The sequence below is a fragment of the Mchenga conophoros genome, linkage group LG12, assembly GCF_057382185.1.
Source record: "Mchenga conophoros isolate Kocher_MC1m ecotype Shallow Benthic linkage group LG12, M_conophoros_male_GT1.1, whole genome shotgun sequence".
In the NCBI taxonomy this organism is placed as follows: Eukaryota; Metazoa; Chordata; class Actinopteri; order Cichliformes; family Cichlidae; genus Mchenga; species Mchenga conophoros.
Window position 1 is genome coordinate 7,197,400 of NC_140537.1, and position 20,668 is coordinate 7,218,067.

Genomic DNA, 20,668 nt, shown 5'->3' on the forward strand with positions numbered 1-20,668 from the left:
CGACATCACGAAACAAACGATAGCGTAATAGGAAACGATAGACATTTTTATATTGTCATTTGATATATATCGTTATATCGAACAGCCCTAACATACACTCTTATATTTGTACATATATTTATTCTTATAATTCTCAGATTTACCCATTCGTATATTTTGCTTGTTCTTATGTTATTGTATTTTGCACACCTCTGTTGCACACACATAAGAATTTCGCTCACATGTGCTGTACCAGTGTACCTGCACATGTTATGTGATACGGGAAATCTCCAATTTTTTTTTATTTTGTTTTTTTTGAGATTAAATAATATACCATTGTAAAGACGACACAAGAGTTCCAGAGGCTCTTCTGGGAGCCAGAGTCGACCAGAAAACGTTTCCCCGAGCTTGAGTCCTCTATGAAGAGCAGCCTTTCCTTATCGGCAGCGGTCACAGCCGCTACAGAGCGCTGGCAGGCTTGTTTCCCTGGGCCTTAAAACTGCAAAGGCGGCACGGTGCTGTCACGCTGATGGTAAAAACACAGGCCTTTAACACAGTGCCGCTGTGCCACTTTATTTTTTAACAAAACACTACGCTTTATGTATAAAGAACTGCCTATTCTACTACTTATTGAAGAAAAAGAATCCACAAAAGATTATTTTTACTTTCTTTTATTTGTTCCAGATAAATTATAAATTATTTTTTAAAAAGCAATGAAATGCATCAGATGTCTCCCATGCTTTCTTTTCTGCTGTAATTTTTTTTTTTTGAACATAAATTGGTCTATTGAAAATAAAATGTAGTAAGAACCACTACATTTTTTCAATAGGCCAATTTATGTTTAAGAAAACCCCAACAATCAAATGATCTCATCTGAGCAAGCACTGGGCGACGGTGGGAAGGAAAAACTCCTTTGTCTTAAAAAGAAGAAACCTTCGACAGAACCAGGCTCAGATGGTGCGGCTTCTGTCAAGACCGGTTGGGGGTTAGGTAGTTAAAAAACTACTCTAACGGTACAGCACTACAGCTTTTTGGTGGAAATGGGTGGAAGGATGGGTGTTACACCTCGTTTCATTGGAGGTCTTACAGGTGGTCGGGGTGTAGATTCAGCTTTTTTACAAATAGGTGGCAGAGGGACAGGACTAGGTCGTGGAATTATAACTAGTTGGGTGGGAATAGGTTGTCTGTGAAGGTTCTCAGTCATGGGAATAGGTTGCTTTCCACTTCTGGATATAGGTGGAACACACATCCTACGAAAAGGTGGTAGGTTGTCGGTCGAGAAAGTTTCCTTTTTCGTTGGTTGTGTGACTTGAGGAGCGGGTGTCAACTTTGTCTTTTTCGGTCTAATGGGTGGCAGTGGAGTCCGCTGTAACTGTTGTTCGTCAGATGCATCTTCCCTGCCTACGTAAATGTATTTATGTTCCTCAAAAAGGGCAATGTCTTTTTCAACTTGACTCATTGCCTCTTCGAGAAACATTTTGTAATTGTATTTTTTGTGCTGTGAAGGGGAGATAGTAAAAGGGAGGGATTGATATTCAAAGTTTAGCTCATTAAACCTCCTCTTTAGGCCCTGGAGAATGTTTTGTTTCTCCTGTTCGGCCAGTGGTTTAACTGTTTCCTGTTGTTTTGTTAACCAGGCATCATTGTCCTGCTTAGCCTTTTCTTTCTCTGCCTTTCTTCTACGCAGGTAGCCTGGAACGATTCTGTAATCGTTTTTCTGTAAATAAAAGGGGACAAGTCCAGATTTCTCAAGGAGCTGCTTGTCCCCTTTGCGTGTATCCACACAAGCAGGTTGAGCCATGACTTTCTTCATGCCTGTGTGTTCTGGTTTTTTCCTGAATGTGTGTTCAGGTTTTTCGCCTTCTGGCCTCTGTGGGCACATTTCGCGATGAGATGGGGCCTTAACTGTTCTTGGCACCATGGTCCTGTGTTCATTTTTATATTTATTTTCTAATACAATTGCTTCCCTGTATTTAGAAATATACATTTTAGGTTTGGGTGGAGGAAGAGTACTCTACTTTGGGAGAAGGTTATAAGCGCTTTCATCTGAAAACACAATTCAATCGCTAGCTTAAAATCACCAATCTTAAACACTATTCAAAGCTCAGTCTCCCATTTAGCAAAACTCTAAACACAAAACACACTTAGCAGTGTGGTGCACCTGTTGTCGTGTGAAGGCTGTGTGCAGTAGTGATGTCTCCTGTGTGTCGAAGCTTTGAAGCGTGTGTCGGGTAATCTCGTGGTAGTTTTGTAAAGCGCGTATCGAGGCTTGCTTTGATTACGTATGCAGTGATGTTCGAGGCCTCGCGGGCAGTCCGTACCACGTGACTGATTCAGGAACTGGCTCGCCGGTTTGCACCAGATTCTAAATAAATTGGGCAGCAAAACACAGCTGATTCCCCGTCACATTGTGTTGTGGAATTGGATTACGTCCCAGTTACATACTTACTTGAACATTTCTCCTTCGATGGAACCAGCAAGGAAGAGAATATTTGTCTGACAACATTTAATCTCATCTCTCCTAATAAAGTATGCACACAGTAATAAATATCACAAATGATAAGTACCATAATATAAATCAACAACACCACAGATCTTATAATCTGATTTCTGTCTTTTAGTTTATTACAGTTTTTTCTGAATGCCTAAGCACATTTTTTGTAACTATTGGCTAATTTTGCAAAACTCTTCACACAAATAAGAAAACCTGTCACCCAATAATCAAAACATTGTAGTTCTCTTGCAAAAGCAAACACAGCTAGATTAACTCTTCACACCTTCGTAAAAATGGTGTTTCCGTATCAAACAGTACACACAAGCCATCATCTACTAAGCACACAATGCGCCAACTGCACACTGATGGTATGAATACAAAACACATCTGGCTTTTGCTTTCTCTGTGCACAAGGTAGGCTATGTCAGTTTGAGCTCATACTTCTGTCATAGATCCATAAGCATAGAGGGATCCAAACTTCAAGTACTGGTGTACTTGAAACACATCAAAACAAACACAAGTGTTCATTTCCAAGTATAGGATTATTTGCAATCGCCATAATGACTATATGGGTTACTTGGTCTGCAGTGAACATGCTTCCTCTGCCCCCAGCATCTGGTCATCTAGCAATTCTGTAAAGTAACAATTTCAGTATTTTTACATCAATGGTATTGGTGTGTTTCTCATTGGCATATGGCAGTGCTACAAATCTTTGTGCGAAGTGACTGTACTAACCGATTCTCATTTCAAGATGTCCTTATGGTACTTGCTACAGTGTAGCGGCTCGAGTTAGGCTGGACCCGTTGGCCAGCTACCCTCAGGGTCATTCCACGGTTGATTACACGGTTGATTACATGGTCCACTATTGTCATCAGCAATTCTATTTCTTACTCTTCCTACCCTTCCTCTCCCCCCTCCTCATCTTCCTCTCCCCCCTCCTCGTCTTCCTCTTGCTCCTCCTTGTCCTTGTCGTCCTCTTCATCCTACTTCTTCACCTCCACGTCCTCTTCCTCGGCCTCCTCTACTTCTCACTCTTTCTGCTCCCTCCATTGTACTCCGCACACACAGCTTACCTGTATTATAGTGCTTAGGCTGATTTCAAAGTGAACTAATTATCTAAGAAAGTTTTCACATGTGAAAGTGTGCCAGACAGTTGGCAAATTAGTGTTAATGATAGCCATACATGTGTATACTTTTGCTAGGAGTGTGTTGGAAATTTGGTAATTGAGTGTTGTGCAGTGAATTGTGCCTACCGTTTTGCAAAGTGTGTGTTACAAAATTGCAAACTGAGTGCAAAGCAGTTTATGTGCTTTTAGTTTTGCAAACTCAGTGAGTGGTTTTGCTATAAGTCTGAATAGTTTTAGAGATTGTGCTACAGGAATCACAGTTAGGGTTTAAGCATTCAGAAAAAACTGTAAGTTTAGAGGTTTACACATCACATCATTATAATCATTGAGCCTGTCTGACTTTAATCGTCCACTTGATGGCGCAGTAGAGCCAATGAATCGTCACAATGCTTCGAACCATGAGTCGACCAGTTGGATGGAAAGCTTCAGTTCATCACAAGGCTTCATCTCACCATCACTAATGAAAGCTCTTATAATTTGGCTGCTATTAGAGACCATTGATTTAGTCTCTCTTTGGTTACTACGTGGATCTTTTTTCAGACAAATTAATGAAAAAAAATATAATAAATGGAAAAACAGAGTACAAATGTGGACAGTTAACTGGATATTACAGCGCGATTTCAGTGCATAAATACATAAATACAGGTCTGAGACGTAAGTGGTGCAATATTGATAGAGCTCACATGACTCCGTCCTGTTCGTATCCCAGAAATCCACCAGGATTTTAGTGCCTCATATACTGCACAGGTCATTGGCACACCTGAGATTCAGGACGACATGCTAAGCAGTGCTGTGTCACCATCAATAATACACCATATTAATGCAAGGTACAATTACAGCTGGGCTCCGCCACATTTTATTTTAACAGAGGAAATAAAATATGCAGAGCTAGCTGAGTTGGTTGAAATTCAGTTGCTACTTTAAGAGAATTTCATACAAGAATAATTGAAGATAAAATAGGTTATTAAAGCTGTCATCATTGCTTCAGTGCCATATTCTCTCTGCTGTAACTCCGATTTGAAGAGGGCTTGTTTAGGCAACAACTCAGAGCACTATACGATCACTGCCGGTCACTTAGGTGATTTGTTATAAATGTGAAAACAGCTATGCAGGTTTAATGCAAGGAAGTCTTTACTCAGTGTTTGGCATGGGTCCTAAATGAAGGAGGGGTAGTCTGTCAGTCACTGCATTCCTCACCTGCATGGGAAACTTCCCAAACTGGAAGTTATCAGAAACATTGGAGACAATACTGAATCCACCAGAGACAGCTGGGACAGGTCCTAGTCATTACCATACAGAAAAGAACGGATTTATTTCAGTTCAGTTCAAATTAATAAGGTGAAGAAAAAACAGAGACTGCATCTTATGTGTTTTCTATTCTATTCTAGTAGTTTTAGAATCCAATAACTACACAAACAATCATGGCAGTGAGGTGTGGAGGGCCAGGAGTGACAAAATGAATGAATTAAATATGCCATTAATTATTGAATTAAATGTTTCATTATTTAATTAAATGCCCATTCACTTCACTAGTGTTTGTAGTTGTTGTTGAGAAATGCCCACTGAAAGAATGGCCACCAGGGCAAGTGCCTGTAATCGGATTACAGTAACTCGTTACTTGTAACGCATTACTGCCCATCTCTGTTGAGAACAAATAATGTAAATGAATAATAGTGTTCAAATTGTTCGTTAAAACTCTGCATATCTCAGAAAAACTAAAAAAAAATCAGCTTTCTTCACTCACTTCTTTACAATGCAGCCATTACAGTCTTCTTTGATTGGTCGCTGCAGGATTGCCATTCTTCTCATGTTTAGTTTTTTTTCCTATCAGTGCTTTAATTCTATGAAATAAATTTTTCAAAGTCACTTTTTGCTTTCACTAGCTTGTTTTTAGTGTCCCACTTTTGGATCTTCTGAACTCACTCTGATTAAAGTTGTCATTGTACTAATGTTATTCATGTGCAGCTGACTTCACAGCTGTGTGTGGGTTTTTTTTTTGCTTTTTTGCAACTTTTTGTGATATCTAAATGTTTAACCTGTTCAATAACATTATTACTATTCAGTGATTATTATATATGATTATCACTTGGCTACGTGAACATACATAAATCTGTTCAATCTCAGCGACACAAGCATGTCTTCATGCGCACACACAGTTTCTACTCCCATTCATTCAGGTTTATATTTACAACTTTTACAGGACGAATGGACAGCCATCACTTTAAGGAAAAACAAAGAGAGAGAGAGAGAGATTATAAGTTCAGGGCAGGTCAGTTTTTATAGAAATGCATAGATGTGTGTTGTACTTCCATCTGGCTTATTACTTTCTAATGCAGGGGAAAGACATTGGCAAAGAAACACCTACTACATAAATAGTTTGATTTGAAGTTGCTCTTTTGAGTCCTCTCTATTGACTCTGACATCCTGCTGTTAACAGTTTCATGGTATTGCTTTGTTTGCTTTAAACAAACCTCACAGGGTGGTAGAATATGTCTGCGGTGCAGAGGTCCTTGGATCGCCTCTCTGTTGTCTTTGTTGACAGCAATGAAGGTGGTGAAAGAACTGCTCACTCCTGATTGGACACTGAGCTGCACCACCTTCTCCTTCACTCCTCCATCTTGCTGTCCTCTGAGCTCTCTCTCCTTCATCTCCAGGGAACGAAACAGAGTGCAAGCACCCAACCTGTGGACTGTTAATCTGCAGACAAGGAAGAAAACATTTACAGTTCTAATGTTTCCTATTTTTGCTACATTTGTGCATCACTGACTTTTCTGTTTTTCTGTACTGAGGGTGCATTCTTTTTATATTAGAATTAGTAGAGTTACAGAGGGTATATAGAGTGTGAACATAAAATAAGAGCTTGATTAGGCTGTAGAAACGGATGAAAATCCAGTAAAGTGAAGAGTGTGTGTGTGTGTGTGTGTGTGTGTGTGTGTGTGTGTGTGTGTGTGTGTCTGGCAGGAAGTGAAGCAGGAAGTCTGAATATAGCTTGTGAGCTTGTGAGAGACGTTTCAAAAGGAAAACAGAGGAATTAGAGAGTGAAAGTGCTAAGAAATAGTAATGAAAATGATATTAAATAAATGTCTTAGTGTGTTAATACAGGTGCCCATGGACTTGGCTCAACCTCAGATGAGTACAGCGGCAAAATGATAGATTAACATAATTGGAACGACAAACAGGCCAGGCTTTGGCTGAAATTTTACAGCTTCACCTCTCATCCTGCCCTTATCCTGAGAAGAAGCTTAAAGGACAGTCAATCTCCTGATGAAGACAGAAAACAGACAGAACAACACCGTAGATTTGAAGAATTAACAGCAGGCAGAAGACAGTACAACTGACCTAAAACACTGAAGGGTCCAGCAGCATGTATGTTAATGGAACATGTGCTCTGAATTACAAGCTGGAAAGAGTACCAGTGACATGACTGTGTGAAAGCACTGCATTGGACTGTCTGAGTTCATATTTGCCATGCTGGGAGTTAACCGCCAAGAAAAGACTGAAAAGATGAAGAGAGAATGAACAGAGAAGAAGAAACGGCTGATTTGGGCCTGTGTTTGATTTGGGAGGCCACACAGGAAGCTGTGAGAAGAGGGGACGAGGACCGGTGAGAGGTGAAGGCTGGACGTGTTCAAGTGAAAGTATAGGAAAATTGGGTTGAAAATTGAGGCTGAACTTGTGGGGTTTAGAAATGTCCAGAGCATCGCAACAGAAAGGTGAATTAAAAAAAAGAGAGAGAGCGGGATGAAGAAATGAATAAACTAATAATACATAAATGAATAGAAAAATCTTTTGTATATGGCGCGGTGCTGTGGGCACCTAAGTCTTTGATAGTGTAGAATTTTCAAGTCAATACCATGGTTGCATCTACTGAAAATCTCTGTGAAGCTTAAATCTCAATGACCTTGACTTCAAGGTCAGAGGTCAACTTTTCTGAAAATCAGAGGAGTTTCACATTCATAACACAGGTATGTCTACTAGGAGGCTGAAGGGTAGCTCTATATATTTATAAACAATCAAAAACAACAATTATTACGCAATTTATTTCCAATTTGTATGGAATTTATTTCTGTAAAGGTGGTGTTTTAGGTCTGATTGAAGGACTGATGTGATGGTAAGGTGTCCACTGCTGCGCTTTGAAGATTGGTAGGCTTTTTTTTTTAAATTTTCACAAGAATTGCTACTTCCCCTAGAGTTTTGGCCACTCCAACAATCAGAAGATTTCCCTATGAGCAAGCATTTAGCGACAGTGGGAAGGAAAAACTCCCTTTAAAAAGGAAGAAACCTTCAACAGAGCCAGGCTCAGGAAGGGACAGCCCTCTGCCACGACTGGTTGGGGTGGGGGGAGTGAAAATTAAAAAAAAAGAAGCCAAAGTGATCATTTTTGGAGCAGCTTAATTAATTTTTGCATTGTAATTTGCTGTTAATGTCATTTTCCAACCCCAGTTTGTATTTTTATCACTTTTGTCCAGGGTGGAAGATGCCATGCTGGAGACTGATTCAGTATGGTCTTTCAATGTTGATACATGGGAACCTTTTAGAGAGGCCAGGGCTGAAAAAGGGATGCCGGAGAACCTGAGAGGGTGTTATCCGCTGGTGTGCATCCAAGGCCAACATCTGTTTAATTAGGCTGACAAATAAGCGTTGGCCAGCTTCTGGTCCTCGTCTAAACATCATTAGCTGTTCAAGGTCATCCAGACGTGTAAGTATTATGTATCTTGTCTCCAGGGATTCATGTCCTGTCCCTGGAACAGAGCCTTTATATTGTTCTTCCGTCTTAAATGTCCAGCGCTGTTGCTTGTATTTGTCTCCAATGAAATAGTTTTCAGTGTACACGCCAGAGTCTAGCACATGATCTGGTGGCTGACCCTGAGTCTCTATGATGAATTTCAGATAATCATAGTCATTCTCCGAAGGGTAGAGTGGCAGCCCTGTAGCAAGCTCCACAGCCACCAGCCCCAGAGACCACATGTCACTTGCTTCATTGTAAGGAAGGCCAAGCATAACCTCAGGTGCACAGTAACCAACCGTCCCCACAAAGTCACCAGGTATCACTGCAGACGCAGGACATGCGAGGCCAAAGTCTATAAGTTTGACTTTGATGGGAGACTCATGGCGGTTTACAACCATGATGTTTCCAGGTTTGAGGTCAGCGTGCACTATTCCCACAGAACTCAGGTGGGACAGAGCATTTGTGATTTGACCTAAAATTGGCCTGACTTCGCTTATGGGGAGACCCTGTTTATTCCGGTCCCCTATGTAGTCCCACAGGCATTGATCAAGGAGTTCAAATTTCAGGCAAACCCGCTGTCCGTCGTGGAAAAAGCCGTTCCATTGAACAATGTTGGCGGCATCTGGATCCAACCTTCGCAGCTGCTCCAAGATGAAAATTTCCACATGTGCCTGTTGCAGAATATCAGGGTCGCTCTTGTTGACTTTAATGGCAACAGCTTGGTTGGTTGTTGTGTCGCGACATTTGGCTACAATACCAAAGCCCCCTTCTCCGAGGAAAGCCTCTACCTTGTAGTGCTTTCCCAAAATGCTCCCTTTAACTAATTCAAGCTCATCTGAGCTGAATGATGGACTGGCTGATGTGTGGACGAATACTTGCTGAGAAAATTCAACCGAGTTTTGAAAACTGCAGTTGATTTTCTGTGATCTCTTGCTTTCCAAGTTTGAAGGGTGCTGAAAGACCACAGGGTTTTGTGATATTTCAGCACTCATGTCAATGCACAGGGAACTCTTAGGGCTGAAAAAGGGATGCCGGAGGACCTGAGAGGGTGTTATCCGCTGGTGTGCATCCAAGGCCAACATCTGTTTAATTAAGCTGACAAATAAGCGTTGGCCAGCTTCTGGTCCTCGTCTAAACATTATTATTTGTTCAAGGTCATCCAGACGCGTCAGTTTTATGCATCTTGTCTCCAGGGACTCATATCCTGTCTCATACTGAAATTGTTGGTCAGTCTTAAATGTCCAGCGCTGTTGCTTGTCTTTGTCTTCAATGAAATAGTCTTCAGTGTAGACGCCAGAGTCTAGAACATGATCTGGTGGCTGACCCTGAGTCTCTATGATGAATTTCAAAACATCATAGTCTTCATTTCCAGGGTAGAGTGGCAGCCCTGTAGCAAGCTCCACAGCTACCAGCCCCAGAGACCACATGTCAATTGCTTCATTGTAAGGAAGGCCAAGCATAACCTCAGGTGCACAATAACCAACCGTCCCCACACGGTCACCAGGCATCACTGCAGACGCAGGACATGCGAGGCCAAAGTCTATAAGTTTGACTTTGATGGGAGACTCATGGCGGTTTACAACCATGATGTTTCCAGGTTTGAGGTCAGCGTGCACCATTCCCACAGAACCCAGGTGGGACAGAGCATTTGTCAGTTGACCTAAAATTGGCCTGACTTCGCTTATGGGGAGACAGTGGTTTTTCCGGTCCCATATGTAGTCCCTCAGGCATTGATCAAGGAGTTCAAATTTCAGGCAAACCCGCTCTCCGTCGTGAAAAAAGCCGTTCCATTGAACAATGTTGGCGGCATCTGAATCCAACCTTCGCAGCTGCTCCAGGATGAAAATTTCCAATTTCGCCTGTTGCAGAATATCAGGGCGGCTCTTGTTCACTTTAATAGCCACAGCTCGGTTAGTCATGGTATCACGACATTTGGCTACAATACCAAAGCCCCCTTCTCCAAGGAAAGCCTCTACCTTGTAGTGCTTTCCCAAAATGCTCCCTTTAACTAATCCAAGCTCATTTGAGCTGAAGGATGGGTGAGCTGACATGGTGAAATGTGTCGGCTTGGTCGGTGAATTGCTAAGTAAAATTCTCTCAAAACTCTCCAAAAAGGGTTTGCTTGCTGTCAGGTCAAGGTCCGTTGAGCATTAAAGTTTAACAGAGCAAAGCTCCTACTTAAGGGTTTTTTCTCTCAGCAAGATGATGACATAACAAAGGATCTATGTCATCATCTTGTGATGTCACAAGATGTCACCTTTTTTCACAAGATGCATTCCATTTGGATCAAAGGCATTCTATTTTTTCAGTTGAAACACTAAAAAAAACAGGCCAGGCTGCATTTTCTGCTGCGACATCTCAACAGGAGATAATAAGATAAAGACAAGGAAGACTGGTGATCTATCCATATCAGCAACATCGGCAGGTTTCTAGTGCAGGAAGTAATAAATTCAGCCCTCGTGTTTGCACTACAGGTTGCTTTCATGAGTATTTCTGTTTTTGTGGTGGGGGAATTTTTCCTCGTTCCAACGATGTAAACAAAAACATTAATTGTGCTTTCCGCAATGACTAGTAATCATTTTGTCCTACTGTTCATTTACAGAACAGGAAAGGTTTTGTTTGGTTATGATTGTTTTGCAAGAAATGCTTCAATCACAGTGGGGTAGTCTTGATTAAAATGTTATATGAGAACTGTGGCACCATGTGTGACCAGATATTGGCATGTAGTCGTCGCCAGACTGTCATCAAAAGTGTGAAGTTTGGGACAGACTGGACAAAATACATTTTTAGAGATGAAAATCTTATGTCCAGTGATAAATGATCAAAATTCCACCACAAACATGGCTTTGACGAAGATGTCCCTTTCTGAAGTAACCCCAAAAAGTTCCTGAAGTAACCAAATGGAATTTAACCAGTGACCTCTCACTTTGCAGGCGAATGTGTAAACCAGCGATGCCTGGAAAACACTAAAACTGTGCCAAAATGTCATTTTACATTCAAAATGGCGGACTTCCAGACTTCCTCTTTGGATTGGGTTCACTGAATCTGTGTGTAATAAATGTCATACACGTATTTCAAGCTGTAAATAAGTTGTTAGAAGTTCTTTAAAATTTCTTAAGTGGTGCTGTAGATCCATTTCCGCAGTGCCAGTCACTTTTTAAAAAAAAGTACATTTTGACCTGATGTGAAGAATGCAAAAAAATGTCATTAGTTTGGAAGCATGTTTGGTATATGATATACTTGCCTGACTAACAATAATTTATTATTACTATTACTACTGTTGTTGTTGTTGTACAATGGAGCCTTTCCCCTGTGAATGACCAGCTCCCAGCTAAAATGTGTATTTTGTGCCATTTATAAGGTCAGTGCTTTATCATACCTTAAACTGTGCAGGGTAAAAGCCTCAGTTGCTGGGAAAAGCACAGGTGTATTAGAGTTTTTCTGAATTGCTAAAACACTAAACCCCATTGTAAAAACTAAACTGTCAACTATGAAAACTCTTTCATCAAATCAGTCCCACTGTTGCCAAAATCTTAAACACTATTCAAAGCTCAGTCTCCCATTTAGCAAAACTCTAAACACAAAACACACTTAGCAGTGTGGTGCACCTGTTGTCGTGTGAAGGCTGTGTGCAGTAGTGATGTCTCCTGTGTGTCGAAGCTTTGAAGCGTGTGTCGGGTAATCTCGTGGTAGTTTTGTAAAGCGCGTATCGAGGCTTGCTTTGATTACGTATGCAGTGATGTTCGAGGCCTCGCGGGCAGTCCGTACCACGTGACTGATTCAGGAACTGGCTCGCCGGTTTGCACCAGATTCTAAATAAATTGGGCAGCAAAACACAGCTGATTCCCCGTCACATTGTGTTGTGGAATTGGATTACGTCCCAGTTACATACTTACTTGAACATTTCTCCTTCGATGGAACCAGCAAGGAAGAGAATATTTGTCTGACAACATTTAATCTCATCTCTCCTAATAAAGTATGCACACAGTAATAAATATCACAAATGATAAGTACCATAATATAAATCAACAACACCACAGATCTTATAATCTGATTTCTGTCTTTTAGTTTATTACAGTTTTTTCTGAATGCCTAAGCACATTTTTTGTAACTATTGGCTAATTTTGCAAAACTCTTCACACAAATAAGAAAACCTGTCACCCAATAATCAAAACATTGTAGTTCTCTTGCAAAAGCAAACACAGCTAGATTAACTCTTCACACCTTCGTAAAAATGGTGTTTCCGTATCAAACAGTACACACAAGCCATCATCTACTAAGCACACAATGCGCCAACTGCACACTGATGGTATGAATACAAAACACATCTGGCTTTTGCTTTCTCTGTGCACAAGGTAGGCTATGTCAGTTTGAGCTCATACTTCTGTCATAGATCCATAAGCATAGAGGGATCCAAACTTCAAGTACTGGTGTACTTGAAACACATCAAAACAAACACAAGTGTTCATTTCCAAGTATAGGATTATTTGCAATCGCCATAATGACTATATGGGTTACTTGGTCTGCAGTGAACATGCTTCCTCTGCCCCCAGCATCTGGTCATCTAGCAATTCTGTAAAGTAACAATTTCAGTATTTTTACATCAATGGTATTGGTGTGTTTCTCATTGGCATATGGCAGTGCTACAAATCTTTGTGCGAAGTGACTGTACTAACCGATTCTCATTTCAAGATGTCCTTATGATGCTTGCTACAGTGTAGCGGCTCGAGTTAGGCTGGACCCGTTGGCCAGCTACCCTCAGGGTCATTCCACGGTTGATTACATGGTTGATTACATGGTCCACTATTGTCATCAGCAATTCTATTTCTTACTCTTCCTACCCTTCCTCTCCCCCCTCCTCATCTTCCTCTCCCCCCTCCTCGTCTTCCTCTTGCTCCTCCTTGTCCTTGTCATCCTCTTCATCCTACTTCTTCACCTCCACGTCCTCTTCCTCGGCCTCCTCTACTTCTCACTCTTTCTGCTCCCTCCATTGTACTCCGCACACACAGCTTACCTGTATTATAGTGCTTAGGCTGATTGCAAAGTGAACTAATTATCTAAAAAAGTTTTCACATGTGAAAGTGTGCCAGACAGTTGGCAAATTAGTGTTAATGATAGCCATACATGTGTATACTTTTGCTAGGAGTGTGTTGGAAATTTGGTAATTGAGTGTTGTGCAGTGAATTGTGCCTACCGTTTTGCAAAGTGTGTGTTACAAAATTGCAAACTGAGTGCAAAGCAGTTTATGTGCTTTTAGTTTTGCAAACTCAGTGAGTGGTTTTGCTATAAGTCTGAATAGTTTTAGAGATTGTGCTACAGGAATCACAGTTAGGGTTTAAGCATTCAGAAAAAACTGTAAGTTTAGAGGTTTACACATCACATCATTATAATCATTGAGCCTGTCTGACTTTAATCGTCCACTTGATGGCGCAGTAGAGCCAATGAATCGTCACAATGCTTCGAACCATGAATCGACCAGTTGGATGGAAAGCTTCAGTTCATCACAAGGCTTCATCTCACCATCACTAATGAAAGCTCTTATAATTTGGCTGCTATTAGAGACCATTGATTTAGTCTCTCTTTGGTTACTACGTGGATCTTTTTTCAGACAAATTAATGAAAAAAAATATAATAAATGGAAAAACAGAGTACAAATGTGGACAGTTAACTGGATATTACAGCGCGATTTCAGTGCATAAATACATAAATACAGGTCTGAGACGTAAGTGGTGCAATATTGATAGAGCTCACATGACTCCGTCCTGTTCGTATCCCAGAAATCCACCAGGATTTTAGTGCCTCATATACTGCACAGGTCATTGGCACACCTGAGATTCAGGACGACATGCTAAGCAGTGCTGTGTCACCATCAATAATACACCATATTAATGCAAGGTACAATTACAGCTGGGCTCCGCCACATTTTATTTTAACAGAGGAAATAAAATATGCAGAGCTAGCTGAGTTGGTTGAAATTCAGTTGCTACTTTAAGAGAATTTCATACAAGAATAATTGAAGATAAAATAGGTTATTAAAGCTGTCATCATTGCTTCAGTGCCATATTCTCTCTGCTGTAACTCCGATTTGAAGAGGGCTTGTTTAGGCAACAACTCAGAGCACTATACGATCACTGCCGGTCACTTAGGTGATTTGTTATAAATGTGAAAACAGCTATGCAGGTTTAATGCAAGGAAGTCTTTACTCAGTGTTTGGCATGGGTCCTAAATGAAGGAGGGGTAGTCTGTCAGTCACTGCATTCCTCACCTGCATGGGAAACTTCCCAAACTGGAAGTTATCAGAAACATTGGAGACAATACTGAATCCACCAGAGACAGCTGGGACAGGTCCTAGTCATTACCATACAGAAAAGAACGGATTTATTTCAGTTCAGTTCAAATTAATAAGGTGAAGAAAAAACAGAGACTGCATCTTATGTGTTTTCTATTCTATTCTAGTAGTTTTAGAATCCAATAACTACACAAACAATCATGGCAGTGAGGTGTGGAGGGCCAGGAGTGACAAAATGAATGAATTAAATATGCCATTAATTATTGAATTAAATGTTTCATTATTTAATTAAATGCCCATTCACTTCACTAGTGTTTGTAGTTGTTGTTGAGAAATGCCCACTGAAAGAATGGCCACCAGGGCAAGTGCCTGTAATCGGATTACAGTAACACGTTACTTGTAACGCATTACTGCCCATCTCTGTTGAGAACAAATAATGTAAATGAATAATAGTGTTCAAATTGTTCGTTAAAACTCTGCATATCTCAGAAAAACTAAAAAAAAATCAGCTTTCTTCACTCACTTCTTTACAATGCAGCCATTACAGTCTTCTTTGATTGGTCGCTGCAGGATTGCCATTCTTCTCATGTTTAGTTTTTTTTCCTATCAGTGCTTTAATTCTATGAAATAAATTTTTCAAAGTCACTTTTTGCTTTCACTAGCTTGTTTTTAGTGTCCCACTTTTGGATCTTCTGAACTCACTCTGATTAAAGTTGTCATTGTACTAATGTTATTCATGTGCAGCTGACTTCACAGCTGTGTGTGGGTTTTTTTTTGCTTTTTTGCAACTTTTTGTGATATCTAAATGTTTAACCTGTTCAATAACATTATTACTATTCAGTGATTATTATATATGATTATCACTTGGCTACGTGAACATACATAAATCTGTTCAATCTCAGCGACACAAGCATGTCTTCATGCGCACACACAGTTTCTACTCCCATTCATTCAGGTTTATATTTACAACTTTTACAGGACGAATGGACAGCCATCACTTTAAGGAAAAACAAAGAGAGAGAGAGAGAGATTATAAGTTCAGGGCAGGTCAGTTTTTATAGAAATGCATAGATGTGTGTTGTACTTCCATCTGGCTTATTACTTTCTAATGCAGGGGAAAGACATTGGCAAAGAAACACCTACTACATAAATAGTTTGATTTGAAGTTGCTCTTTTGAGTCCTCTCTATTGACTCTGACATCCTGCTGTTAACAGTTTCATGGTATTGCTTTGTTTGCTTTAAACAAACCTCACAGGGTGGTAGAATATGTCTGCGGTGCAGAGGTCCTTGGATCGCCTCTCTGTTGTCTTTGTTGACAGCAATGAAGGTGGTGAAAGAACTGCTCACTCCTGATTGGACACTGAGCTGCACCACCTTCTCCTTCACTCCTCCATCTTGCTGTCCTCTGAGCTCTCTCTCCTTCATCTCCAGGGAACGAATCAGAGTGCAAGCACCCAACCTGTGGACTGTTAATCTGCAGACAAGGAAGAAAACATTTACAGTTCTAATGTTTCCTATTTTTGCTACATTTGTGCATCACTGACTTTTCTGTTTTTCTGTACTGAGGGTGCATTCTTTTTATATTAGAATTAGTAGAGTTACAGAGGGTATATAGAGTGTGAACATAAAATAAGAGCTTGATTAGGCTGTAGAAACGGATGAAAATCCAGTAAAGTGAAGAGTGTGTGTGTGTGTGTGTGTGTGTGTGTGTCTGGCAGGAAGTGAAGCAGGAAGTCTGAATATAGCTTGTGAGCTTGTGAGAGACGTTTCAAAAGGAAAACAGAGGAATTAGAGAGTGAAAGTGCTAAGAAATAGTAATGAAAATGATATTAAATAAATGTCTTAGTGTGTTAATACAGGTGCCCATGGACTTGGCTCAACCTCAGATGAGTACAGCGGCAAAATGATAGATTAACATAATTGGAACGACAAACAGGCCAGGCTTTGGCTGAAATTTTACAGCTTCACCTCTCATCCTGCCCTTATCCTGAGAAGAAGCTTAAAGGACAGTCAATCTCCTGATGAAGACAGAAAACAGACAGAACAACACCGTAGATTTGAAGAATTAACAGCAGGCAGAAGACAGTACAACTGACCTAAAACACTGAAGGGTCCAGCAGCATGTATGTTAATGGAACATGTGCTCTGAATTACAAGCTGGAAAGAGTACCAGTGACATGACTGTGTGAAAGCACTGCATTGGACTGTCTGAGTTCATATTTGCCATGCTGGGAGTTAACCGCCAAGAAAAGACTGAAAAGATGAAGAGAGAATGAACAGAGAAGAAGAAACGGCTGATTTGGGCCTGTGTTTGATTTGGGAGGCCACACAGGAAGCTGTGAGAAGAGGGGACGAGGACCGGTGAGAGGTGAAGGCTGGACGTGTTCAAGTGAAAGTATAGGAAAATTGGGTTGAAAATTGAGGCTGAACTTGTGGGGTTTAGAAATGTCCAGAGCATCGCAACAGAAAGGTGAATTAAAAAAAAGAGAGAGAGCGGGATGAAGAAATAAATAAACTAATAATACATAAATGAATAGAAAAATCTTTTGTATATGGCGCGGTGCTGTGGGCACCTAAGTCTTTGATAGTGTAGAATTTTCAAGTCAATACCATGGTTGCATCTACTGAAAATCTCTGTGAAGCTTAAATCTCAATGACCTTGACTTCAAGGTCAGAGGTCAACTTTTCTGAAAATCAGAGGAGTTTCACATTCATAACACAGGTATGTCTACTAGGAGGCTGAAGGGTAGCTCTATATATTTATAAACAATCAAAAACAACAATTATTACGCAATTTATTTCCAATTTGTATGGAATTTATTTCTGTAAAGGTGGTGTTTTAGGTCTGATTGAAGGACTGATGTGATGGTAAGGTGTCCACTGCTGCGCTTTGAAGATTGGTAGGCTTTTTTTTTTTAAATTTTCACAAGAATTGCTACTTCCCCTAGAGTTTTGGCCACTCCAACAATCAGAAGATTTCCCTATGAGCAAGCATTTAGCGACAGTGGGAAGGAAAAACTCCCTTTAAAAAGGAAGAAACCTTCAACAGAGCCAGGCTCAGGAAGGGACAGCCCTCTGCCACGACTGGTTGGGGTGGGGGGAGTGAAAATTTTAAAAAAAGAAGCCAAAGTGATCATTTTTGGAGCAGCTTAATTAATTTTTGCATTGTAATTTGCTGTTAATGTCATTTTCCAACCCCAGTTTGTATTTTTATCACTTTTGTCCAGGGTGGAAGATGCCATGCTGGAGACTGATTCAGTATGGTCTTTCAATGTTGATACATGGGAACCTTTTAGAGAGGCCAGGGCTGAAAAAGGGATGCCGGAGAACCTGAGAGGGTGTTATCCGCTGGTGTGCATCCAAGGCCAACATCTGTTTAATTAGGCTGACAAATAAGCGTTGGCCAGCTTCTGGTCCTCGTCTAAACATCATTAGCTGTTCAAGGTCATCCAGACGTGTAAGTATTATGTATCTTGTCTCCAGGGATTCATGTCCTGTCCCTGGAACAGAGCCTTTATATTGTTCTTCCGTCTTAAATGTCCAGCGCTGTTGCTTGTATTTGTCTCCAATGAAATAGTTTTCAGTGTACACGCCAGAGTCTAGCACATGATCTGGTGGCTGACCCTGAGTCTCTATGATGAATTTCAGATAATCATAGTCATTCTCCGAAGGGTAGAGTGGCAGCCCTGTAGCAAGCTCCACAGCCACCAGCCCCAGAGACCACATGTCACTTGCTTCATTGTAAGGAAGGCCAAGCATAACCTCAGGTGCACAGTAACCAACCGTCCCCACAAAGTCACCAGGTATCACTGCAGACGCAGGACATGCGAGGCCAAAGTCTATAAGTTTGACTTTGATGGGAGACTCATGGCGGTTTACAACCATGATGTTTCCAGGTTTGAGGTCAGCGTGCACTATTCCCACAGAACTCAGGTGGGACAGAGCATTTGTGATTTGACCTAAAATTGGCCTGACTTCGCTTATGGGGAGACCCTGTTTATTCCGGTCCCCTATGTAGTCCCACAGGCATTGATCAAGGAGTTCAAATTTCAGGCAAACCCGCTGTCCGTCGTGGAAAAAGCCGTTCCATTGAACAATGTTGGCGGCATCTGGATCCAACCTTCGCAGCTGCTCCAAGATGAAAATTTCCACATGTGCCTGTTGCAGAATATCAGGGTCGCTCTTGTTGACTTTAATGGCAACAGCTTGGTTGGTTGTTGTGTCGCGACATTTGGCTACAATACCAAAGCCCCCTTCTCCGAGGAAAGCCTCTACCTTGTAGTGCTTTCCCAAAATGCTCCCTTTAACTAATTCAAGCTCATCTGAGCTGAATGATGGACTGGCTGATGTGTGGACGAATACTTGCTGAGAAAATTCAACCGAGTTTTGAAAACTGCAGTTGATTTTCTGTGATCTCTTGCTTTCCAGGTTTGAAGGGTGCTGAAAGACCACAGGGTTTTGTGATATTTCAGCACTCATGTCAATGCACAGGGAACTCTTAGGGCTGAAAAAGGGATGCCGGAGAACCTGAGAGGGTGTTATCCGCTGGTGTGCATCCAAGGCCAACATCTGTTTAATTAAGCCGACAAATAAGCGTTGGCCAGCTTCTGGTCCTCGTCTAAACATTATTATTTGTTCAAGGTCATCCAGACGCGTCAGTTTTATGCATCTTGTCTCCAGGGACTCATATCCTGTCTCATACTGAAATTGTTGGTCAGTCTTAAATGTCCAGCGCTGTTGCTTGTCTTTGTCTTCAATGAAATAGTCTTCAGTGTAGACGCCAGAGTCTAGAACATGATCTGGTGGCTGACCCTGAGTCTCTATGATGAATTTCAAAACATCATAGTCTTCATTTCCAGGGTAGAGTGGCAGCCCTGTAGCAAGCTCCACAGCTACCAGCCCCAGAGACCACATGTCAATTGCTTCATTGTAAGGAAGGCCAAGCATAACCTCAGGTGCACAATAACCAACCGTCCCCACACGGTCACCAGGCATCACTGCAGACGCAGGACATGCGAGGCCAAAGTCTATAAGTTTGACTTTGATGGGAGACTCATGGCGGTTTACAACCATGATGTTTCCAGGTTTGAGGTCAGCGTGCACCATTCCCACAGAACCCAGGTGGGACAGAGCATTTGTCAGTTGACCTAAAATTGGCCTGACTTCGCTTATGGGGAGACAGTGGTTTTTCCGGTCCCATATGTAGTCCCTCAGGCATTGATCAAGGAGTTCAAATTTCAGGCAAACCCGCTCTCCGTCGTGAAAAAAGCCGTCCCATTGAACAATGTTGGCGGCATCTGAATCCAACCTTCGCAGCTGCTCCAGGATGAAAATTTCCAATTTCGCCTGTTGCAGAATATCAGGGCGGCTCTTGTTCACTTTAATAGCCACAGCTCGGTTAGTCATGGTATCACGACATTTGGCTACAATACCAAAGCCCCCTTCTCCAAGGAAAGCCTCTACCTTGTAGTGCTTTCCCAAAATGCTCCCTTTAACTAATCCAAGCTCATTTGAGCTGAAGGATGGGTGAGCTGACATGGTGAAATGTGTCGGCTTGGTCGGTGAATTGCTAAGTAAAATTCTCTCAAAACTCTCCAAAAAGGGTTTGCTTGCTGTCAGGTCAAGGTCCGTTGAGCATTAAAGTTTAACAGAGCAAAGCTCCTACTTAAGGGTTTTTTCTCTCAGCAAGATGATGACATAACAAAGGATCTATGTCATCATCTTGTGATGTCACAAGATGTCACCTTTTTTCACAAGATGCATTCCATTTGGATCAAAGGCATTCTATTTTTTCAGTTGAAACACTAAAAAAAAACAATGTTTCAACAGGCCAGGCTGCATTTTCTGCTGCGACATCTCAACAGGAGATAATAAGATAAAGACAAGGAAGACTGGTGATCTATCCATATCAGCAACATCGGCAGGTTTCTAGTGCAGGAAGTAATAAATTCAGCCCTCGTGTTTGCACTACAGGTTGCTTTCATGAGTATTTCTGTTTTTGTGGTGGGGGGAATTTTTCCTCGTTCCAACGATGTAAACAAAAACATTA

The 20,668-nt window shown here is 41.3% G+C and overlaps 1 protein-coding gene across 1 annotated transcript; it reads right to left on the reverse strand.

Moving 5' to 3' along the window:
* Positions 1 to 7,637: 7,637 nt before the first annotated feature.
* LOC146562061 (uncharacterized) lies at positions 7,638 to 20,293 on the reverse strand. The gene is made up of 3 exons (XM_085294941.1): positions 17,885 to 20,293; positions 15,868 to 16,093; positions 7,638 to 10,479 (listed from the first exon to the last, which is right to left on the reverse strand). The coding sequence occupies exons 1-3, from the start codon at positions 20,155 to 20,157 to the stop codon at positions 8,098 to 8,100; spliced, it is 4,881 nt and encodes a 1,626-aa protein (XP_085151067.1). The 5' UTR covers positions 20,158 to 20,293; the 3' UTR covers positions 7,638 to 8,097.
* Positions 20,294 to 20,668: the final 375 nt, after the last annotated feature.